The sequence below is a fragment of the Gymnodraco acuticeps genome, unplaced genomic scaffold (genome assembly GCF_902827175.1).
Source record: "Gymnodraco acuticeps unplaced genomic scaffold, fGymAcu1.1, whole genome shotgun sequence".
Classification (NCBI taxonomy): domain Eukaryota; kingdom Metazoa; phylum Chordata; class Actinopteri; order Perciformes; family Bathydraconidae; genus Gymnodraco; species Gymnodraco acuticeps.
The window spans coordinates 93,230-119,060 of record NW_022990501.1 but is presented as its reverse complement, the minus strand read 5'-3'; the positions used below and the strand labels follow the sequence as shown (position 1 = coordinate 119,060).

General features: G+C 44.0%; 1 protein-coding gene across 2 annotated transcripts in view; it reads right to left on the bottom strand.

The window, feature by feature from the left end:
- Positions 1-16,416: 16,416 nt before the first annotated feature.
- flrt1a (fibronectin leucine rich transmembrane protein 1a) overlaps positions 16,417-25,831 on the bottom strand; it is a 55,271-nt gene continuing 45,856 nt past the window's right edge. For both annotated transcript variants that reach the window (XM_034226572.1, XM_034226571.1), the window contains exon 3: positions 16,417-20,656. In XM_034226572.1, the coding sequence (XP_034082463.1) occupies positions 18,522-20,579 (2,058 nt within the window). In that variant the 5' untranslated portion in view covers positions 20,580-20,656 and the 3' untranslated portion in view covers positions 16,417-18,521. The remainder of the gene's footprint in view (positions 20,657-25,831) is intronic.

Genomic DNA, 25,831 nt, shown 5'->3' with positions numbered 1-25,831 from the left:
AAAAGTAGCCATGAGACCTTGTTTAGCTAAGACAGCACTGCTTGAGTCACACTGGGAGCAGAACGTCCAGCCTGTTAAGAGGCGGACAAAAGTGAGCGGCGAGGACCAGCTCGCCGCTGCACCAATGTCTTGGATGGGAGACATCCTGGACAGAGCCCAGGATGCAGCCAGACCCTGAGTCGAAAGAGCTCGCGGACCCGAGGGTGCCTGCGAACTCTGACTCGTATGGGCCCCAAAGCAATTGCTTCCACAAACCAGTGGGAGAGCCGTTGCTTAGTAACAGGCTTGCCCTTATAAGGGTTAGCCCAGGACACAAGGGGTTGGTCATTATGATGAAGCACCCTTGATCTGTCCCTGTACGTGCGTACAGCACGGGCTAGACACGGCAAATCCGGCCGCTGTTCCCCGGAGGAATACAGTGGCGGAGAGGGTGCCTCAATGTCAAATGTGGTACCTGAACCAACCGCCTTAAGATAAAGGCAGGGTTGGGCTTCAGCCACACTCTGTTTGCCCTGGGGCGAACTGAGTGCATGAAGACTGTACAGATAGTGCATGAGTGCCACTGGCTCGCTTGGCAGCTGCCAGGGTCAGCTTCATGTCACACTGTATTCAGATTGTACCACTCACGGGCCAGGCCCATAGAGCCAAGCGCTCTGGGTGTGGGTGAAAGATCGCCCCCCCCGCTTGGGACAGTAGCCTATGTCCCTGCGTAGTGGGAGCTGCCATGGCTGCCTGCACAGCAGCTGATATATCTCCGCTAGCCAGTACATAGCTGGCCAGTGCGGAGCTATCAGGATAAGTGTGTGGCGTTGCTCTCTAACTCTGGCCAGAGTTGGGGGTATCAGAGCCAGGGGTGGGAACGTGTACAGAGGGCCCGGGGGCAATCGTGCGCGAGTGCATCCACGCCTAACGGTGCATTTAGATCGCGCATCGAAAAGAACAGCTGACACTGAGCATTGTCTTTCGATGCGAACAGATCCACCGCGGCTCTGCCGTAACACACCCACAGCTGGCTCACAATCCTTGGATGTAGAGTCCAGTCTGCATAAAGTGGTATACCTCTGGACAGTAGATCTGCCCCGAGGTTCATCACTCCCGGTACGTGTGTCGCTCTCAGAGAGAGGAGACGTCTACCGCTCCATAGGATCAGTTTGCGCGCCAGTGTGTGTAACTGGAGAGAACGCAAACCCCCTTGGCGGTTAATATACGATATTGTGGTCGTATTGTCTGTCCTCACGAGGACGTGATGTCCCCTGAGGAAAGGCAGAAAGCGTTTTAGGGTGAGAAACACCGCTAAAAGCTCCAGGTAATTTATGTGCGCCCGCTGGAGGTCTCTGCTCCAGAGACCCCTCACCGGGCGACCTTCATAAATACCTCCCCAACCTGTCAGACATGCGTCCATGGTGACCACTTTCCGTGAAAGGACAGCACCCATAGGCACACCTCGTACTAGAAAAGTCGGGTGCAGCCAGTGGCGCAGTGCCATTACGCATTTCACAGTAACCATCACTTACTTTTTAGTTTAGTTTTAGGGCGGCCACCCAGCGCTGAAACTCCCTCATGTGTAAGCGTCCCAGTCGTACGACCAGGATGGCTGACGCCATGAGCCCCAGCAATCGCAGGCATGATCAGAAGAGAACATGTTTGCGCAGCTGGAAAAGAGCGAGACAAGCTCTGAAAGCTTTCACTCTTTCCGCTGACAAGCGAGCTGAAAAGGGCACCGAGTTCAGGCGTAAACCCAGGAAGAGTATAGTCTGCGCGGGGCACAACATGCTCTTCTCTGTGTTTATTATGAAACCCAGGTTGAGCAGGTGCTTTACGAGGACATTTGTCTGCGTAACAGCCTCCTGCTCCGACTGTGCGAGAAGCAGCCAGTCGTCCAGGTAGGTCGCCAGGCGAATACCCTGTTGTCTTAACGGGGCTATCGCGGCTTCCGTACATCGTACAAACACCCTTGGACTGAGAGACAGACCGAAGGGGAGTAGGCTACTCTGTATTCATAACAGATCCCCTAAAATGCGAATCTCAGATATTTCCTGTGTGGGTAATATACTGGGATGTGAAAATATACGCATCTTTCAGGTCGACTGATGTAAACCAGTCGTCTTGTCGCACGAGCCGCAGCAGAGATGTGTGAGTGAGCATTCTGAACTTATATCTTTTTAGATATTTGTTCAGAGCCCTCAAATTAAGTATTGGCCGAATTCCGTTCCCTACCCGTTTGGGAACGAGGAAGTACTTGGAATAGAAGCCGCCCTGACTCTGCTCGGCGGGTACAATAGATATAGCCCTCTTTTCTAGGAGTGAGAGAATCTCTCTCTCCAGAATATGGGCTGACTCTCCTCGGGCCTGCGAATGCAGAATGCCCGAGAACCGAGGGGGGGGTGACAGCGAATTGGAGTCTGTAGCCCCGTGTTACTGTCTTGAAAACCCAAGCAGATGATGTGAGCATCTTCCACTGCATGCTCCTTAGAGCCAGTGGAGATGTCACGTCTCTTCCCCTCTGAGTCTCTATTTGTTGTGTTATGCGCACCCTCTAGTGTCTGAACACAGTGGTGCCCCTTTTCGACAATCCCCACCGACACTGCGCATGACGGTGGTGCCTTCACAACCCCAGCCGGCACTGCGCATGCGCGTGACGGTGGTGCCTTCACAGACCCGTCTGTAATCCGCCTTTTGAGAGATGCCGTAGCTGCTCTCAGAAGGGGAACAGTTGACGGGCTGTTTATTGGTTTTATTGTTTTTCTTTTCATTTTTTTGAGCTGCGTCCTCGGCCTGAAGCCTGGATGCGTCAGCGGAAAATGTTTTATGACAGAAAAATCAACAAATGTGTGACATGTGTTTGTGTGGACTTGAGGATGGTGTTGAGGCATCTCTCGAGGCGGCGGGAACACATTTAGAGCTGGGGAACCGTGGACTTCCAGCTCTGTCACAGAGGGGAGAAGGAGGGGCTGTCACGCCGCTCGCTTCTTCTTCCTCGACTGCTGGCCGAAATTCTGGGTTGGCTGCGCCTGAGCTGCAGCCGGAACCGGAGATTTTCTAGGCCAGCTCGCCCTCATCTCCAGCCTGGGCTGGGGACTCGGGGCGGGCTGCGACCTCTGCGTCTTCGGTGTTTTAAACCGAGCAGGGTTCGAGGCAGCTTGGGCGAAGGACTGCTGCTGCGAAGGACTGCTGCTGCGAAGGCAGCGGCTGGACCCTTCGAGGGAGGCAGAGGTGGAGTGCCTCGTCCTCCTTCTTTTTCGACTCACACCTCCTTTGCATGGAGGCGAGAGCGGAGCCGAAAATTCCCTCGGGAACGATGGGCATATCCAGCACATCCTCATTTTCCCGGTCTGGGAGGTTGGTGAGGTTGAGCCATCTCGCTCTTTCCTGCACCACTATGATCCCCATTGCCTTGCCCGTGGCCTGGACGGCGCAGCGTTGGACACGGAGACAAATGTCCGTGACCGCTGCCATCTCGTCCAGAGTGGCTTCCCCCGGGTTACCCGACAGGTCCTCGCAGAGCTCCGCTTGGTAAGCGGTTAGCAGCGAGGACACATTCAGGGCCCTGGCGGACAACGCTGCGGCTTTGTAGGACCGTTCAGTCATTGTCGACTGAAATCGGTCCGACTTTGCTGGCAGCGTGGGGTTCCTGCTTGGTGACGGACCCATCCTCGGTAGGAGGTGGGCCGCTACCAGCGGTTCCATGAGTGGTATGCGGAGCAGGCTGAGCTTCTCCATTCTGTCACAGTCTAGGGAGGAGGCACCCTGGATTGGGACCTTGTTGCTGAAGGGCCGGTCTCTCCACGAGACCGACACCTCATCCAACATCTCCAGGAAGACCGGAAGGAGTTGCCTCTTCGTCCGCGCTGCTTGGGGGAAATGTTTCCCTTCGTAGCGGGACCTGGAGGTCTCCTTGGCCATTTCAGGCCACGGGATGTCGAGTCTGGCCGCGGCACGTTTACACACGGCCTGCAGGTCCATGCTCAGACAGGGCAAAGCTGGTGTGCTATCGCCCGGGAGAGCAGCCCTCGCTCCAGGCTTTGCAGCCCTCGCCGATGACATGAAGATGTCCTCTTCATGTTCATCCGACTCGGACAGGAGGAACACCGAGGCGTCCTCTTCGTCCTCATCGTAGTCCAGCTCGAGAACATCCTCCGCGGGTGAGACCATGGTGAGGTCTAACCGGGAGCCCCAGCTCGGTAAAGCATGGGGTCCCGTTCCCGCGTGTCTTGCCGTCACCGGGTCCCGGCCTGCCAGGGCGCGGGATTCCGGTTCTGCAGCCATCGCAGATAATGAGCCCCAGACCGACACGGAGAGGGGTTCACTCTCTGCGGCGGAGGCCCCCGCGTCTTGACTGCCGGCCGGCAGGTCAGTGGACATGGGGGGGTCCTGCTCCGACAGGCTAGCTTGGCGTGCTAGCCGTCGGCGGAGGCTCTTCACCGTGAAGCGGACACAATGTCCGCACGAGCCGGGGTTGTCGATAGCGCCTCGGGCGTGTTCCAGCCCGAGGCAGGACGAGCAGACCTGGTGTGTGTCTGTGCCCGAGATCTTCAACCCGCAGCCGCAGAGTCGAGCCACCGAGTCCCTGACTCCTCTGGTGTGAGGGAGAGAGGCGTCCATCTTGTTCGCCTCGTGGCGTGGAGAGGACCCGCTCTCAACAGGTAAGTTGGGAGAAAAAAGGTGTTACCACCCTGTCCTTAATCCGGAGAAAAGGACGGTATGGATCTTTTATTCCCGGAGAATACTGACTGGTGTGACAGTATGCTCCTTTAATCCTTTCCTCCTCCGTGGGGAAGAGAAATTAAAAAACTTCCTCGCTACCGTGGTGTCGATAGTGAGGGAGCGAGCTAGCAACAGGTGTGTTGCTAGCTTGAAAAAATCAGACCTACCGTACTTTCCGGGGAAAGAGAACGGCGAGGCTGATTTCAATACTAACTGGCGTTAGTATTACCGTCTTCCTGCAAAGCAGAAGGAGTAGCCGGCGAGCGCCCGTCGACCGAAATGGTTATATTTGGGTTCAGTCTGTGGACCGTTAAGCTTGTCCGGCTACTATAGAGATGTGCTCTGAAGCGAGAAGAGGTGTTTGAATGACACATGCGTCGTGGCGCAAGCTACTTATAAGGGGTGAATTCCCTGACGCTGACGTCAAGATCACCAGCCAATCAGGATTGGCGTAATGAGATTGATGCTTCTGTTTGCTCCGCGATGAGGCGCATCCCATAGTGAGACATCGAACGGAGTGTTATGAATGAGAACTACTCTTCCAGCGATTCCGCGGATATCTGAATCATATTTCTACTCCTTATAAATCGAAAATATATGATTCATTACGTAAAATTATGCGCACCTCCAGAGGGTTAAGGTTAGGATAAGTCTCCAGGAAATGCATGTAAGTCAATGTAATGTCCCTTGAAGTGATGTATACATGGTGTGTGTGTGTGTGTGTGTGTGTGTGTGTGTGTGTGTGTGTGTGTGTGTGTGTGTGTGTGTGTGTGTGTGTGTGTGTGTGTGTGTGTGTGTGTGTGTGTGTGTGTGTCAATGGAAGTGTTTATAATTTTGTTTAAAATATTATAATTTGTCCATGTTAGATGTTTATATGGGCTGGAGTTTTGCTAATTATGTATTGCCTGGTTTTGTTTTAGGCAACGTTTGGAGGGCAAAAAGCAATCCGTAGATCAAGAAACAAACTGCGCGAAGAAATAGAACAACTCAAACATTCACTGAGAAAGGAGAAACAACTTAAAGAAAAGTACAAAAAGAGGTTCCAGCGATCAGCAACACATAATGAATCTCCAAGATCCAAAGTCCGTGAACTGGTCAAGAATTGTACTGTGAACAGCAGGGTCAGAAAAACGTTACTTCTCCATGAAGCCCTTGTTGCTGACATCAAAAGAAAATACCAAAAGACCAGAAATGAAAGAGATAAGCAAATCATATCTAAGGTTACTGTGGGAAAGATTGTCAAAAAGTATAGGCTGCAGAGATGGTCAGAACATGCACTGGGGATTTAAAAAAAAACACAGAAACCTTTTGAACACTAATAGCCTAAGCAAATTTACCAGAAAGCCTGTGAACAGGTATGCAGATGCATCTATGGAGAACAATGTAAAGACCTTCTTCACAAGAGATGATGTCAGCAGGATAACTACAGGAAGAAAACAAACCATTACAAGAAACAAGGTAAAGATGCAAAAAAGGTTCCTTGTAGACACAATAAGAAACCTCCACAGAAGATTTCTGGCAGAGAACAATGTGAGGATCTCATACCCTGCATTTTGCCGCCAACATCCCTTTTGGGTTGTGCACCCATCCCTGTCTGACCGTGACACGTGCATGTGCAAACTGCACGAGAATCTTAGCTTTCTGGCAGAAAAGCTTTCAGTTGAAGTTGATTGAGACCTCAAATCTTGAGGCACTCACTAAAATGGTGTGCTGTGATACTATTAGAAAGGACTGTATGTATGGGGAGTGTGAACACTGCAGAGACAAAACAGTTCCACTCTCAAGTACATATGACAGTGCAGAAAGGGTGTCCTATACTCAGTGGGGGACAGAAGATAAGGCAACAATGAATGACCAGGAGGGGCCAACAGTGAAGATAACTGTTAAACAGATTGTTGAGGGCACCCAGGAGCAACTTGCTGAGCAGTTCCAAACACTCCTCAGCAAGTTCAAGAAGCATTCTTGTAATATTAGGCAGCAGTATGCCTACTACCGTGAGCTAAGGAAGCATGGCCACTGATGAATGCCTAATTCACTTAGATTTTTCTGAGAACTTTACCTGCAAGTACAGTTTGGAAATCCAAGCAGTGCACTTTGGATCATCCCACCAGCAGGCAACACTGCATACAGGGGTTCTTTATGTAGGTGGCATCCAAGAACCCACCTGTTTCACCACAATATCCCCACCAAAACACAAAAGCCCAGCAGCTATATGGGAACATCTAAACCCTGTACTGGATCATGTGCAGGCAACATACCCAGATGTTTCTGTGGTACACTTTTTTAGTGATGGTCCTTGGACGGCAGATAGCTTGCACATCTTCCGGCGCAAACTGAAAACTCATCTCTTTCGACTCCACTTCGAGCGATAGAACTATTAACGAAGCACTTTTATACTAATAAAGGACTGGCTTATCTAAAGCCAGTTGAGTAGCACTTGAAATGGTTTTGCTCTATGAAGCCTGATGTACTTATATGAGTCTGTTTTCTTCAAGTTGTATTTTGTTGGTCGAACGCACTTATTGTAAGTCGCTTTGGATAAAAGCGTCAGCTAAATGCAATGTAATGTAATGTAATGTAATGTACCCAGTACAAGCAGAAGGGCAATTTTTTTTCTTTTTAGCACTGAGCTGAGGAAAAGAGGCCTTAATGCAGGGACTTGGAATTTCTTTGAGGCCAGCCATGGTAAGGGAGCACCAGATGGTGTTGGCGCAGCCTTGAAGAGGACTGCTGACATGCTAATAAGCCATGGTCAGGACATCAAAGATGCACGTGAGCTCTTCAATGCCCTTTTGGAGACCAATACATCGATTAAGTTGTTCTTTGTCAACAGTGAAACAGTTGAACAGGCACTTGAGAGGATGCCATCAAACCTAACAGCAGTCCCAGGAACCATGCGAATCCATCAGCTGGTAACTCTCGCTCCAGGAGAGATAGTATCTCGTGATGTCAGCTGTATGTGCTCTACCCAAAAGCAGTTACACTGTGAATGTTGGAATACACAGCATTTCAGCTTTCTCAAGAAGGTGCCAGTGGCAGTGTCACAGACATACATGCCAACCCTCCCGATTTTCGCGGGAGACTCCCGATTTCATTGCTCTCTCCCGGTTTCCTCCCGGGGTCATATTTCTCCCGCATTTCTCCGATTTCTGACAAAATTGGATTTACTCACGACTGTTTCCACTCTGACTTTAATACAGCTACACCATTGTTTGGTTTCCATGGTAGCGCGTCTCTTTAGTAGCGCGCGCAACTGAAAGTCTGAGAGGGTGAGGAAGATAAGTCACAGAAAACTGAACAAGAATCGACAAAACTCCCCCCTGCTCACTCCTTTCCTGTATAACACAGGTCCAGCCCACACATATGTTCCATCAAGACAGTGCACTTACAACTACAATAAGCAGCTCCGGCGATCCACTAGCACCTCCCCCCCGGTTGTTTTGAAATGCTCCCGATTTCTGAGGTCTCAACGTTGGCAAGTATGGTCACAGAGGCCAATGCAAATCCAATGGGAAGACACAGAGGTGCTGGGGCAATGGTGTGTGCTCACATACCATAAGGATTTGTATCCAGGAATAATCCTAGCCGTGGATGAAACACAAGTTCAAGTCAAATGCATGCATTGTGTCAGACCAAACAGGTTCTTTTGGCCTGTTCGTGAGGATTTGCTGTGGTATATGTTTGATGATGTGCTTGAGCTCATCCCACCCCTAAGCCTGTGACATCCCGACACATGGAAATTGAGAAAGAAGTGTGGGCCAGGCTTTCTGATTAAAGGATGAAGCAACACTTCACAAACAAATATTCAGAGTTCAACGTTATGTACTGAATATTAGTAGCCAAATTAGCAATCAAAATTAGTTACATTATACATTTTATTAGGAATTGTTGTTACTGCTGACCATATGGACTGATTCATTCCATTCCTGTTTTTTATGAATTTGTGCTTGATGTTTTTAAATGTAATTTTACATTGCACATTTTATTAGGAGTTGTTGTTACTGCTGCTGACCATATGGACTGATTCATTCCATTTCTGTTTTTTATGAATTTGTGCTTGATGTTTTTTAAATGTAATTTTACAATGCACATTTTATTAGGAATTGTTGTTACTGCTGACCATATGGACTGATTCATTCCATTCATGTTTTTGATGAATTTGTGCTTGATTTTTTTTAAATGTGATTTTAAATACTTCATGTTGTATCAAATGTTTTGATAGTTCAGCTGTAATTCAATTGAATTTCCATTTAATTGAATGCATAATCATTAATTGCTCAGCTAAATAAATCCATACCATATAGAAAAATGTGTTGTCCTTTCAACCCTGTTATCATATTCAACCCCGTCATGCTGAGTTCAACCCTGTTATTTAATAGGTTTGTATTAATATTTTAGTGATATGAACTTAATATGAACTTTGAAGTATTGTATTGTGTTTACAGTGTACAAGATAATCAGACAAAATATGAAACCTAAACAAAATTCTAAGTTGAATGCATATTTTTGATAACATTTGAAGGCCGATGTTGGATAAAGTTCTAATGATCCCCTTTTGCAGCCAAATGGTCTACTAATGGTCTAGAAAAAATCTACTTAACATAGGTGATCCTAAACAAGGGACTTCTGATGATTAAGGTTCAACAAGAATTAACTTGAATATCTTTTTGAATCATATTCACACAGACTCCAAGTTGTCTGTGACGGGGTTGAACTCCAAACAACTTTTTGTAAGAAGGAAACTCCTAGTAATTATTGGGATTGTATGCCTGAGGTGGGAAAATGTGTTTTCTCAAAGGTTTAAGTAGTCCTCTACCAGATGTTATGATACAAAATGCAATATTTTAAGGTATTTTCTTAAAAAATGCGAAGACCCAAAAGGCACCCGATTCAGAGAATCACCCAGCCAATGTATTCTCCTTAGAAGACAAGGTGTTCCTATTTAAATACACATTATATTGCTCTTATCAAGATGATCGGACTGCCAGCTTGGAAAAACCTTATTAAACCATCTGCTTTGGAAACCAGGCAAGCCCATCTGCTGTGAGACTCCTCAACGACTCCCATCTCCACCATCTCTATCTCTGCATGATAACCTCTTTTGGCCTAATTTCCTGTATCGTATTTCTCATATTTCATTCCCCTTGCGTTTTTTCTCCCTGCACAATGAGATTTACAGGGGACGGTCTTAAATCGTCCATGAGAGAGACAAGAAAGAGGTTAGGGCCCAACCTTCAGGTCACAGTTATTTGAGTTGTGATCTGGCTGACTCTGACAAAAGGATACTTTTTCATTTCTATGAGCACAAAAGGGCTTCGGGAGGGTGAGTGCACTGTCAAAAGATCTGCAAAGACATATGTACTGGCGCTATCCAAGATAACCATGAGGTCAGAAAGGGCTTTCCATTAGACAAAGGCTGCAATGGGCAAAGAATGGACTTTGTTGTTGCAATCCTAGAGTACACCCAGAGCTGGCCCGACCCATTAAGCGACATAGTGGCTGCTTAGGGCCCCGCAGCCACTAAGCAACAACAACAAAAATGAAAAAATGAAAAAAATATATATATCTGAGTACACTGTTGCCGTGATAAGTATGTTTAATTAATTGTGTTAATATGCCTAGATTGCCTACTCTCAAAGTAATGTATTATATTATTGAGTCAATAATACAATACATTAACCGTGCTTTACCTGAACCTCATCATGACACTAGAGAGGACTGCAGGATTGTAATTTCCCGTGTTCAGTGAATGCAACAGAGGCAAGACACCAGGCCAACCAGAGAGTTGAATGGAAATAAACATCTGTCTTATTGGCTGACAGGTACCTATCCATTGAGCTGTGACAATGTTTAAACTGTCAGTCGGACTCAGGGGCCGTTTCTCAATCACGAGGAAACTGGCTTCCAAGCCAATATTTCAAGGATACTACGTCATTGAGTGCCGCCGAAGGACTGTTCCAATCTCCAGCATACTTGGAATTCCACAGAGGCCACGTCCTTGGTTTGGGGGTAATTTCGAGGCTGCACCAAGCCCCCAGGAAGTGCGCCGGAGTCTGATGAGAATATTCGTGCTGGTCAAACGGCGGTACTACACTTCCTTTAGGTTGCTGGGCCCGGAAACACTTTTTCCCATTGACTTACATTGGGAAAGAGTGGTCTGTAACTCGTTGGATAATTTTTTTTAAACTAAATAAACTACCCAGTATGAACGTTTGTATAGCCCTTATTAAAAACATTAATTCCTCAAGTTCTAAAAATGTGCTAATAACGTTATTCTGAGAGTTATTTCCCTCTGCATTATGAACGTGCATCTAACCCACGGGACCGCGCCGCCCGGCACGTTCACGTTACGTGTTCAGTACTACATGAGTTTCTCTTTACCCATGGATGCACAATAACAACGGACCATATCGCCTTACTGCCAGCCCACGGAGCTGTAATAATGGATATATTGCACATGTTTGCTGTAATTCATCATTTGTAAAATATTATACTACATGGGCTGTATGATGTAAATCTTGTACCGTAAATGTTGTATTAAATAAAGTTAATATTACCGACGATAGACGGTAGATTAACGTTCCTGTAGCTTCTTATTGCACTTGCAATTGTTTTAGTTACTTGTGGGCTACTTAACATGAATAATCACAGTTACTCTCCTTTTACTCCATCACATTTCAAAAAGAAATAGGCTATTGTTATTTTAACTCCACCACAGTAATCCATCATCAGCTTTACTTAGAGCCCAATAGAGATTGCCCTGAAAAATGCGCGCGGACAAAATGACGCACGAAGGGTTTGGGGGGCCTCCCCCTAGAACATTTAGATTGTTGCAGGTCTTAGATGCTGTCTGGTGCATTCTCTAGACTGAATTATAAGATGAACCACCACAATATTATATTGTACAATTTCAATTTTATTTTTAATTTCACTTGTTTGTTTGTTCTTGTTTGTGTTTGCTCGCTTGCATGCCCTGCATAGCTTTAAGAAATACTTAAGTTGTTGGTCAAGACACTTTCCATCTGATGAAGGCAAATGCCTTCCCAGATGTAAAAAAAGTAGAAAACATTACATTCAGTTATAACTGCCAAAACAAACATTATTTACACTATTATGGCCCCTGTTAAAAATGTTTGTAATGTTATCTAAATTGGTCGAACGAATGCCTCCTCATCCGGAAGCTGACCGAGCAGACCCGAGCAGCAGTCGAGAGGAGCCGAGCGCATCCGCGAAGCACACAAAATGGCGACGTCAGAGTTCCCGTTAGCCGGCAAATCTAAATATCTTCGGTCAAAATAATTTCCCTTTAGCGCAATACCGCTTCAGTTGCGCCACTTATGTGACAGACAAGAAGAGTATGTGACAGACAAGAATAGTCAATTCTAATGTCTAACACTTAATGTGGAGAAAGAGATGTCCTGTATGGGTTGATTGTGCGTTGATCTGTTGGTAATGCCTCAGGGTTCCGGTGGGCATGTAAACAAATGCATAATGCTGCGCTATACTTTGTGGCCTCATCCGGTTGCATAGCGACACTTATTGTTTAGGTGTCTTTTAATAAGCAGGTAGTCATATCATTAGCTAGAACTAGCTGGTACTGATCGATATGGACATAAACGCGAGTGAAGTCTAATCTGACGGGAGAGAGAGATCAGCTGCTGCTGACGAGTCGACACGCAGCTCTGCATGATCATATGCAGCGGTGAGCGGACAAAACACACACTTTAGTTTAGAATATCACACGTAGCTATTTTAATTACCTCTCAAACTACCTAAACTAGTTATAGATAAGTTTAGTTTTACTGTCGGGTCTCTCATTACTGGATCCGCGAGCTGCATGATACTGGCATAATAGATTGCCCGATCGGGCAACCAGCAGGTGAGGCTTCATTGCCCGAGCTAAATACTAGATGGCCCCGGGCCATCGGGCAGTCCTTAATGTCGAGCCCTGTAAAGGTATTAATACATGTAGTGGAGTCAAAGTACACCATTTACCTCTGAACTGTAGAGGAGAAGAAGAACAAAGTAGCAAAACATTGAAATACTTAAATAAAGTACAAGTATCTCAAAATTGTACCCAAGTATAGTACTTGAGTTTATGAATTTTGTTACTTTACACCAGATGCCATAAAGATAGAAAGACTAAGCCTTGCACAGAGGCATGACAATAGATTTTCAAAATGCTCAACAGTGCTGCCAAAATTATAAACTGACTGCTACACAATTAAAATAAATGCTTTTATATATTTCTATTAGATGTGACTCTTTAGCGTTTCTGTTATTATTAACACTGCTGCTTTAGTTGTTCTGACTGCTAAAATCCTCTGTTATTCCTCATTTTAAAGCCGATATTCCGTGGGGTCGGGGGGCTCGGGTCCTTGTCACCTTTTCCATACCTGATGAGTTTGCATCCCTGATAATACTTAGTAAGGAGGCCATAATATTTTTGACTCATGGCTGAAGTTAAGTTTCTCCAACTCTCCCCAGGTTGGCAAAAAAATGCATCTCAAAATGCATCAGATTGATGCTTTAAAATATGGAATATTCAAAATGTTCTTCCGGGGGAGCATGCCCCCGGACCCCCCTAGAGGGATAATATCCTTCTCACCTTTTTCACCCCTGACCCGTTTTCATGCCTGAGCACGTGTCAACAGCATGTTTGAACGTATTTGCAGCAGTAAATGTGGCTGTTTGGCCACTGATGTTGCCATAACATCACCTGAATTTAAATGTGCAACCTCTTTTTGTGACAAATTTTTGCAAGAAATTATAATTCTTCTGAATGATATTCCTGTTGACTGCTATGTGAACATTATGAGATGGACAGCCAGAGAGAATACATGAAAAACAGTTATGAAATACTATATGACAAAACAAGAATACAGTTTAAAAGGGGAGTGATTTGTAAAATATCCATAAAGAAAAATCTGTTTACAGTTCTGTTTCATATGGGTGTTGAGAGATGTATCCATAGATCTCTTCATTTTGCTCTCAAAGTGCACCAGATTGATACTTTTAACTTCAATGTTTAAAAAGAAAATCTTCCCGGGGAGCATGCCCCCGGACCCCCCTAGAGGAGGTTAGGTCCACGGTGTTTACATGGTTATTTATACAATATGTGTACTTATGCTAACATCATAAGACAAAAGTTGGTTCCGTGTTGTGTGTAGTGAGAACGCGCGCGCGGGGGGGGGGGGGGAGGGGCCGCTTAGGCCTTCCATAAGTCTAGGGCCGGCCCACACTTATCATTGGCTGTAAGACAACTGATTTCTGATGGAAGCATCTTCATCTCCAAGGGGATGTGGCTCTACATAAGTCAATCTCAAATTATTTGACTCACAAGTTTATCTCACTATAAAGTAGGAATATCTTCTTCAAGTTTCGCTAACTTTAAAGTAATAGTACTCCACAAATGTATTACAAAATCATAATTTACAGTTATAAATAACAGGATAAAAGAAAAACAATAATAGAGGTAGACTCCAGATGCACCGAATGTTCTTACCATCCAAATACATTCTTTCACAGGCGTGCTGAATGATGATCCCTTGATCATAATTTGGAGGCATATGGCTGGTTTACATTTTTTGGAGAGATGACCCCAAAAAACTCTGTAAGTAAAAAAAGAATGTCAGCAGTAGTGAAATCAATATACTGTTAAATAAACTTAGAGAAAGAAAAAGTTATTTTCCACACCATCCATATTGGTAATAAAGGAAAATAAAAGAATATCTTAGAGCAGTTGCATTTAGGATTCAGATCAGGGGGGAGGTGGTAATCCAATAGTCTTCTGTTGCTCTGCACGGGGAATTGAGCTGCCTTTACAAACTGTTCGCAATGCTTCACAACAGCATGTTACATTGTTGATCCGTGCTGATACTCATTAAATCTCCCACAGACCTACCACCATCCCATGGGCGTAGATAGTAACACAAATTGCAGCACATTGCAGCTCTTAAGCAATGGATAAATTCAAGTTGCATTTAAGAAGGAAGATTAAACAAAATAAAACAATGGATGTTTCAAAATGTGTTACTGAAAGGTCACCTATTATGCAAAATCCACTTTTTCATGTATTTTATACATAATTATGTGTGTGTAAAGAGATTCTGAAAGTTTCAGGAAAAAAGATTCGCTCTCTTTTTGTCCTGATCCATTTATATAAAAACCTGTCTGAAAATGAGCTGATCAAATTTTGGCCACTCTATGATGTCATCAACGATTTTGTGGCTTGTGTAACCATTAGCCAATAACTAACCCTAACCCCCCCCCCTTATCACCTGAATCTCCTCCAAGAGCACCATTGTGTTCTTTCTAACCAAATATCTATATATCTATCAAATATAGACTGAGAATCAGCACTTTTGAAACAGGGCTGAAACAGAGGGGATTATGGGATGCTGCAATGATCTGTTTGGTATTTCGAGCCAAACACTTCAGAGACATGTTTGTATATATCTGAGACCTATAATATATTGATGTAAAACAGTATGATAGGGGACCTTTAAGTTCAGAATTGGTGGTTCTCTTTCAGTCCTAACACCCGGTAATTTAACTATTCAGGAGAAAGCCAAGCATTGCTGCATTCATGATATGCGATTTTTGTAAGGGTTGAGCCTGGGGCCTTGCAGTTATGTCCCCTGATAGCTGGCTAGCTATGCTTCACACAGCGGATTGGTTGCTAACAACAACTTAGTGCGTTGCGTGATGCAGAGGTGTTGCTCTTCCGCCTAGTCGGGAGGCACCGCTCTCTCGGTTTACCGCTTGCCATGTGAATGCAGCTTGAGTGATTGTTGAGCTGCCAATGGGATCAGAATTTTGTCATTCTCAATCAATGTTTATTGTTCACAAGGAAATAATGTGAGGTGCTGTTTCTGTGTCTACAGCTTGCAATCACGCAATAGACAAATGTTTAACTTTTTTTCTTCCAAGCACAACAGCCAAAAGTATTATGTGACAGACCCAATTTCACTCCAAATTAAAGAGTGAATCTATCTTTTTGGACACGTCTCATTCCAATTTACAATGAAAAATTGCAATTTGCAAAAACAAATGTGAGAAATGTGTTTGTATACTGGTAATAGAGTAATTTAAAACCTGATGAATGTTTTTGCTGGCCACTGGCTTCACTTTGCGAATGTTCTCTCCTGGTTAAAAATGTAACAAAGCCCACTTCATACCAAACCACATTACTCCATCTTTAATTAACTGGTTGGTCCTAACTTTGTTTAGCAAATGAAACAACTTTTTCTTTCACTAAATTAGCAGCTCTGTCATAGGTTGATGAAATTAAGAGGTAACAGGAGGGTATCCTGCTGAAACACAGGCACAGTCCTTAAACAAGTCTGAAGTTCCAACCCAGGAGAGGCTGATTACTCGATTTCATCTGCCTTGATGAAGTTGTTTATTCAGAGTTGAGCTCGTTCATCCTTATGGAGTTCCAGGCTGCATGTAAACGTCAAGTCACTGAGAGCAGCAGCCTATGACTCTTCTTAGCTTCAGTTTTAAACTCCGCTGGTTCCAAGTGTCTGGCCTCAGGTAGCTGGCAATGCTTTATCCCAGAGCTACTCCAAATACTCATCAAAGTAAAACAAAAAGTAAGGTTAATTTTTGGGTGAAAGCTGAATGAATTTTTATCGCCCATCAATACCTCTGTGAGTGATAAAATATTCAGCTTCCTCAGGCATGAGATGAAATGAAAGGTTGCAGTAATAACAAGATTATAAAACTTTTTATTGATCCCCTCTGAAGATGAATTTATAAAGCAAATTCCACACAGATCTCAGGTTCACATTTCATATTTTTTTTACGCAAAGTTATGGCACCATTACTTTCTATAATTTCACCAGAAAAAAATATTGATGTGGCTGTGGCCATTGTTTTATTTTATACAAATGATGAGGAAGTACATGTAGATCCACTGTAAAATAGCAATTACACTATATCAACATTCCCCAAGAAAAAAAATAATTAGCCGGGCCAGTAAGATGTTGTAGCCAGTGATTTCGGATGCAAGGAAAAATATACATTCCACTGACAGGTTGCCTGACACCATGGTAAAACTCCGGCGGACACAACAGTCGAGGAAGCACAATTGGTTTCCCCTTTGGAAGCAACACAGTGGTAAACAACTGATGGACAATATTAAACCCAAGGGGGAGAAGCTGAGTATGACAAACAGATTTATGCATGGGTGAACTCCACTGCGCCAGAGCCATCAATTCTCCATCTTTAAAAGTTTCTTTAGCCTCCGTCTCACCGCGCCTGTCATAACATTTATCCCTGCTAAGTGCTAATACATTTACATTTGTAGTGCTGCTCAGTAATAAAAGAGGTGGGATGAGTGGAGGCCTTTTACCATTGCTAAAACAAACATCAATGAACTCATCCACGGAGGAGCCACCCCGCCTTCAAGAGTCCCCCGATAGTCCATCCACCCACTCTCAGCTTGGCCACCGCTCCACAGTGCAGGTCAACAGTGTTGCGGTTTGAGTCTCCTCAGTTTCACTCACAATTCTCGCCATCATTTCAGGGTTCACTCACAAGAGTCTGTTTCGCACAGGAGGATCCACATTTGTCCAGACTGGATTCTCTGTGCATGCTGTTGTCGCTTTAGGTGTGTGGAGGAAACATTTTGTAACCAAAAGTTATCAACTGAAGTCACAGGTTAAGCACACAGGCACAACATGGGAAAAGAGGGATACAGGCTGGTCTCTACAGTCTCAGGTGACTTACATGCTTGTCTTTTGGGGTCTAATTTTCAAATTACATTTTATAAACATTCTGAATCAAGAATTAACTATGCTGCATTTCATTAAACATTAACCTGCAATTGGCCTTCATGTTATTTTCTTCACATCTCTTATTTTGTTGATTTAAATCCACTATCTTCAAAGCTGGGTTTCATCAGTTACATGAGTGCAAAAATTAAAAGCAATTTTAGTAAAGACAAAAAGTATCACATACGGGACAAAATAAATAAAGAGAGCTGTGCAGGTTTTGATTACTTAACAAACCACGGATAAAAATAGCAAAGCATTTTCCAAACACAGCCCAGTCAGTACCTCAGTGAATTATCTACACGCTTGTGCTGCACCTCATCTGACGCAACACTAAAATACTGATCTTAGGTGAATGATCTGGAGAGGTATAACCAAGGCTGACCAGCCATGATAAGATCTTCACTCTGCCAACTACTGAATAAGGTAATAACAAGCCTACTTTAAGACAAGTGGTTATTGGGTTGTTTGAAATAGAACAATTCACAGCTTTACAAAGCCCTTTCCTTGGATAGCTGGTAGGGCACATCAATATAGTTGAGGCATTTTGAAAAATTACTTTATACGACTACATACTGTGTATGACCAGTGAGCAGGAAAATACTACCAAAAATGTTAGGTCATCATTTCCTAATCCATTTTGAATTGCCTGCTGTGGCGCCTGTGTGTGAGAGGAACCCTACCTGCACATATGCTTATAAGTTTGACCTTTCCACAGTGTATACATTCTTTGCTTACATGTCACATGGAAAGAGCAGAAAAGAAAGCATACACAGGCCTTTACTAAGATGGTAAGGAAACAGTCAGCTGTGCATTCACACCTGGGACTCTGGCTGCTGCTTCCTGCAGTGATCTGTTCCCACAAGGTTTCAGTTCCAGTTAATCACATACAGTACTCTCAGTGCAGTGAACAGCAGATATTTTGGAATGAGATACCAGTAGAAGAAGGCACAGAGGGGTGCTTCATAAGTGTCCATGCTAACGGAAATTGTGCATCCATACAGTTTACCAATAACACTGAACTGGATATATAGTACATCATGTGTAACAGTAGTCTATATCTGGGATTCCTCCTTCTCTATAACCGCGGTTGGTGCCATGACCTGCATCAGAAACATGGTTGTCTCCTTTGTACAGGCCAGTGCCATTAGAGGGGTATATGGTATGAATGATGTAATCCTCTCGTAGGGGTTTAGGCTGCATTGGCTGGCCGGCTGCCAGTGGCGTCATCTGGAACCCTGGACTGCGGATCTCCAAAATGGTATTGTCCTTCTTGGTGCCTGACTCAATATAGTCATCACAGCTCTTCTTTTTTCGCGAGTGTTTGCGAGTGTAGTGGTCACGGGTGCACAAATGCCCAGTCCTATGTCCATACCAGCAGAAGATGCCAAAAATAAGAGCCAAGGACACAATGGCGGTAGCCCCACCAACAATCCCTGCCAAGGGCAGAACTGTCATCTGCTTTGAGTCTTCATTCTCATCCTCCTCCAAAGGGGTGGGGTCAGACGTTTCAGCTTTTGCACACACAAGAGCTTCATCGGGGTCAGCATCTCCAGAAATTGCTCCCTTGCTTTCAGAACTTGCAGCCAGGGGCACCATGCAAATAATGTAACTGGAGCGTGGTTGGAGGGAGGTAAGCAGGTACTCACGACGGTCCCCCCGGACCAGAGTCTCTGTAATTGATCCCATTGCGTTCCCAGTTCCCAGTCGGAGCCAGCTCAGCCTAAAGGACGAGCTGGGTTGGGCCACGCTCCAGGTAACACGGACACTGTTGTGCGAGAGAGGCTTCACATTGAGGGCCAGGCTCTTCCCCACTCCGCTGCTGCTGAGAGTGTAGTCTAAGCCAGAGTCAGGAAGCCCGAGGCCAGGTCGCTTTGATCGAAGGGTGAAGAGAGAGCCCTGTGGAGGGGTGTGAGTGGTAGAGGTATCGACTCCACCTCCGCCCACTCTGTCTCTGGTCCCCGCAGTCCTCACCAACTCACACTCCTCCATCTCGCTGGCCAGGTCTTTCAAAGCCATGTCTCGCACCCTGTCAGGTCCATGGCAGTTGAGGCCTCTGACAGTGATGGTGTTACCGCGGGCATGCAGCCAGTCATACAGCCAACGCAGGTTGCAGCCACAGTGCCAGGGATTGCCTCGCACCAGCAACTGGCCCAGGCTATCTAGGTCTTTGAACAGTCCCCTCGGTAGGGTTGTCAGATTGTTTCCTGACAGGTCCAATCTAAGCAGCCTGTGCATACCATCCAAGGAACCACGTGGCATATGAGTCAGGGCATTTTCCTGTAGAGACAGGCGCTGCAGATGGGCGCTGGGCAGGTTGACCGGTGGGGTCTGGAGGGAGTTACGGACTAGGGACAACTCGGTCAAGTTGGCAAGGCGGGAGAATGTGTCATCGGCAATGCGCTGGTTTGCCAAAAGGTTTCCGTCCAGGACGAGACACCTAAGTGAGGAAAGCCCTCTGAAGGCGTGGGTAGGGATTGTGGAGATCCGGTTGTCATCTAGACGGAGTTCTTCCAGGGAGGCAGGCAGTCCTGAAGGGATACTGGACAGGTGGTTGCGTGAAAGGAAAAGTAGGCGCAACCGTGGGTTGTCAGCGAAGGCCTGGTCCTCGATGCTAACAGTGGAAATTGAATTGTCATCCAGGTGGAGCTTCTCTAGCAAGGGCATCCTAGCCAGTGCACTACGAGGAATAGTGCGTATGTTGTTGTCCTGCAAATGCAGTTCACGGATGGATGGTGGCAGGTGCACAGGGAATTCGTCCAGTTCATTATCATACAAGTAGACCACACGGATGGCAAGCTGGCGCTCCAAGGACGTGGGCAAACCCGGGTTGTTTATCTGGTTGTTCTGAAGGTAGAGGACGGACGCCGAAGGAGGAAGTGATGGGATGGAGCTCAGACCACGGTCATTACAGTAGATAAAGTCCTCATCGCACCTGCATACGGATGGGCATATCATGTCCCTGTCTCCAATGTACCCTTGTATCGTGGCTGAGGCAAACTGAAGCATGCCAGCACGTAGTGTCAAGCAAAGAAACAGCAGGAAGAGCCGAGCCCGAAGCTTAGCCACACCTACAGGTGCCATTATGGTGAACATAAGCACTGTCTCACTTTTCCAGGTGTGTTGTCAATCCTCAAATTCTTGCAGTGAGCTGGATTCCTGTGAGCTCCATCCTGTGAGAGAAAGAGAAATTAGAGTCAGCATTGAGGCACAAATGAACAAGTTAATAGGTACAGGTGACTAGGCATGTGAGGGGATTTCAGCTAAACTTTTTCTGATTAGTTTCCGACAGCACTTTTATTCTTGTCTGTCTTAACAATATAAGAGCCTAAGAAAATGCTACAACTCTCTTATCTTAACAGAACACAAATCTTGCACTCATAACAAGGTTGTTCTTGCTCTACAATTACTGGTCATAGCATCAAAGAGTTGTTCACACATGGCGAGGTCTTTGCAGAATCCTCTCAGCTTCTCAAAACATTTATTCAAAGCAGAAAATAAACAAAAATGAGAGAACTGCCCAGTCCATCATAATGAGGAATTAGCCACAGTAATCCAAGATAACAGACAGTTAGACTAAACTTGAGCATGTCCTGTAACAAAAAGTTTGGAAAAGCAAATCTGTATTGACAAATCAAATCCCACATTTAGAATTAAGCCTTGTGCATAAATATGATGAGAATATTCTCCCCTGCTGAATTATTTAAATAGATCTAGAGAGGCTCTATAACTCCATTAGGAGTTTCCAGCAGATGGCTGCATTAGCCAGACAGAGCTGAAGATACGTTTCATTATCAAGACAGAACAACATGTTTTAGCTCAGAGCCGTCATCTTCAATAGCTGAAGTCACATCAAGGGAGTCAAGATGGCACCCGGCACTATAAAACTTGCACAACAACACAAATCATGTCTTCCTAATGTAGTTGCATCAAATTAAGTACCATAAAACAGTAAAGTAAATATTGAATCTGTAGTGAAATGCACATGATGAGACAACTAATGAACTATTTGTAATGACCACAAGTCGTTTGGGAGTGTTCATGAGCTCGACTCAGAACTTGATTGGCATCACAGTTTGCTGCTGTTATTAATTAAAGGGGACCTATCATGCAAAATGCACTTTTGTACGTCTTTTATACATGAATATGTGTCCCCGGTGTGTCAGGGAACTCACCAAGTGTCAGAAAACACAACCGTCTCTCTTTTCCTCCATACCCAAATCTCTAAAAACGGGGCTTTAACGGATCTGATACAGATTGATACAGATATGGAAATAGTGTGTCGTCAGTGACGAGGAGCTCCGCCTATATGGCCAACTCTCCACCAATCAGGGGAATGAGAGGTTGCCATGGCATGGTGACAGCATGGTAACATGACGGTCGTAACTCGGCCCCCTCCTTTGCAGGGTGGCGTGGTCAGCTGCAGCTCATGCAAAGACAGGGTGGAGGAGAGGAAAATAGAGCGAAATGATGCATGGCTAAAATGCACAATCTGTTTAGTATTTTGAAAAACAAAACGTATAAATATATCTTATATAGGTATGGCCCAACAATATATTATTCAAATATAGCATGATAGGTCTCCTTTAAACTAAGACATCATAACAGTAAGAACATTATTGAATACAGAGATTTTAAAACTGGTAAATTGCAACAGAGTGACAACATGAGCCCATTCCAGTCTTCAATAACCAGAGCCATTAGTCAAACCATTAAGGCCCACACAGCAGCAAACATGGTCAGGCTGTGTTATTGATTTCCTCACGAATCCGAGGTGATCTGCCACAGCCAGTCGGCTCTCATGTAAATTACAGGATTCCCAGGAGTGTAGGTCACGATAATTAACCAAATGAATGACAATTCTGCTGGAGGTTGACTTTGCTGAATACATATTTGCAAACATTTATCTGTGCTTAATCGTTATCACAATATTGAAAATGATGAGAGAAATGATCGTTGACCTTGCAATCATTTTCAAGAGTAAAGAATCGCTGTTCAAGTACCGAACCCTCTAACAGTTGTTCTACAGTTCTAAAATAATTATTGTCTTTGTTTGTTTTTTAATTTAATTTGCCTTTTAAGAAATTGTTTAGTTACAGGGCACACTTTAATACAAGAAATAACTACATAAGAATCTACAATTGAGAAAAAGAGAAGAAATAAAAAAGAAGAAAAGGAAAAAGAGAAAAAAGATACAGCTAACACATTCAACATTAGATACAACATTAATACTCACACATACATTAATTGTCCTTCCTTCCATCATTAATGTCAGGTATTCTATAACTAACCCATTTTCCCCATCTTTCATAAAGATATGAACTTGGTTTTTTGTTCTTAGGGTTATTATTTCCATTCCATTAATTTCACTTACTAGATTCTTCCATCGGTCAGGTCAAATTCTGATCTTTTTTTGTCAGCTAAAACTTAAGTACACTTTTTGTACAAATAAGAGGATTTAGCCTTCTATTCCCATAGCACTCAGTAGTAATGATTTTATGTGCTTTTTTAACGATAAAATTGTTACTCTTAGAAACAAAATGAATGACCTCTTGCCTTTGACCAGTATAGTGTTATCAACAGCTCCCGGAAACGTAAGTTCTAATATTACACTAGATAGTAAACTAGAATGCTTTTCAGCCATAAACCTTGAACAATTAAATTCAATGATTCTCTCTTCTAAACCATCAACGTGTATGTTAGACCCAATTCCAACTAAGCTGTTGAAGGAAGTTTTTCCATTAATTAGCACTTCTTTATTAAACATTATGAATATGTCTTTATTATCAGGCTATGTTCCACAATCATTCAAAGTAGCAGTGATAAAACCGCTTCTTAAAAAGCACAACCTCGATCCAGAGGTTTTAGCCAACTATAGACCTATTTCTAATCTTCCGTTCCTCTCAAAAATTCTTGAGAAAGCAGTCGCAAAACTGTTGTGTGATTACTTAAAAAACAATGATTTATTGTAAGATTTTCAGTCTGGCTTTAGAACACATCATAGCACAGAGACAGCTCTGGTTAAAGTCACAAATGACATTCTAATAGCTTCTGACAAAGGACTTGTCTCTATTCTTGTTTTGCTCGATCTCAGTGCTGCATTTGATACTATCGACCATGATATCTTATTGCAAAGACTAGAGCACTTAGTTGGCATACAGGGAAATGCTTTAGGCTGGTTTAGGTCCTATCTATCTGAACGCTCTCAGTTTGTACGTGTCAACGATGAATCTTCCACGCAAACCAAAGTTAGCCATGGAGTGCCACAGGGCTCAGTGCTCGGACCTATTTTGTTCACATTATATATGCTTCCGTTAGGCGATATTATAAGGAATCATTCTGTACATTTTCATTGTTATGCGGATGATAATCAACTATATTTATCAATCAAGCCTGATGAAATTAATCATCTAAATAAAATTCAAAACTGCCTCAAGGACTTAAAAACGTGGATGACCTTAAACCTTTTGATGTTAAACACGACCAAAACTGAAGTTATTGTACTTGGCCCGAAGAATCTACGAAACAAATTATCTAAAGATATACTAACTATGGATGGCATTAATTTGGCCTCCAGTGAGACTGTAAGGAATCTTGGTGTTATATTTGATCAGGATTTATCCTTTAACGCCCACATAAAATCAATTTCAAGGACCGTCTACTTCCATCTACGTAACATTGCAAAAATCAGGCATATCTTGCCTCAAAACGATGCAGAGAAACTAGTCCATGCATTTGTTACTTCAAGGCTGGATTATTGTAACTCTTTATTATCAGGGTGTACCAAGAAGTCAGTCAAGTCGCTTCAGCTGATTCAAAATGCTGCAGCTCGTGTACTAACCAGAGTTAGGAAAAGGGACCACATTACTCCTGTTCTGGCTGCCTTACACTGGCTCCCTATATAACACAGGATAGAATTTAAAATTCTTCTTCTCGCCTACAAAGCTCTTAATGGGCAGGCGCCATCTTACCTTAAATAACTCATTATACCCTACTGTCCTACTAGGGCATTGCGTTCCAAGAATGCAGGGTTGTTGGTTGTTCCTAGAGTCTCTAAAAGTACAATGGGAGCCAGAGCCTTTTCTTATCAAGCTCCACATTTGTGGCATCAGCTTCCAGTTTGTGTTCGGGCGGCAGACACCCTATCCGTTTTTAAGAGTGCGCTTAAGACCTTCCTTTTTGATAAAGCTTATAGTTAGGGCTGATTAGATTCAGCCCCTAGTTTTGCTGATATAGGCTTAGTTTGTCGGGGGACATCTTAATTCTTCCTTCTCTCTGTCTATACCTGTGAACTCTCATGTTCCGTTTAACCCAGCTTCCCCAAATTTCTTTCTTTTTGGTGTCTATATACGCTGGGATCCGGAGTCACGGATGATCGTGTTGCTGCGGTCCTGTGTCCTGGATCTTGAGTCGTGGCTGTGGTCCTGGATCATAAGTCCTGGATGGATATCCTCGTAGATTCATCTTCCTATAATACACACATGCATTTCCAAACATTTGGACTACCTATGTTGCAAATGTATTATCTTTTCAATTTACACACGGCATCTATTGCACGTCTGTCCGTCCTGGGAGAGGGATCCCTCCTCTGTTGCTCTCCCTGAGGTTTCTCCCATTTTTCCCTTTAAACTGTGGGTTTTCTCCGGAAGTTTTTCCTTGTACGATGTGAGGGTCTAAGGACAGAGGGCCTCGTATTGTCATACTGATATTCTGTACACACTGTGAAGTCCACTGAGACAAATGTAACATTTGTGATATTGGGCTATATACTGTAAATAAACATTGATTGATTGATTGTATTTTATTTTCCAGGGAGAATGGATATCAGAAAGACCGTGTCATTCACTATTATAGTATATTTCAAAGTAAATAAAGCCTATGTGCCAGTATGCTAAAGTAGTTGGATATCGCAGTAAATGCAGTCTCATGCTTAGATTTATATTTTGGAAATCGTTGGTTTTAACCATTTCAAGAAAAAAATAATATAAGGTTTATGAAAAACTATATTTTGGTTCAGTTGTATTCTTTGTAGTTGGATAACATATTTGTGACTTATAATTTGGGTTCAATGTTCATGCTTCTTTCCTCTGTTCTTCTGTAGGATATTGTAATACAGTACACTTTTCATTGGATTTGAGGCTTTGGACTGCATAAACATAGCTTTGGTATTAAATAAGTGCATTTTTAAGTGTTGTTATTAACAACATCTATTGTCACTGCATTATCTTCGAAGCTCAAGCCTTACTATTACTAATTTCTTCTTTGATTTATGGTCATCTCCACCATTTCCCGACTCAGTGCTCACTGATCATGAAACTCAATTGCTTCTCTACTCCAATCCTTTCCAA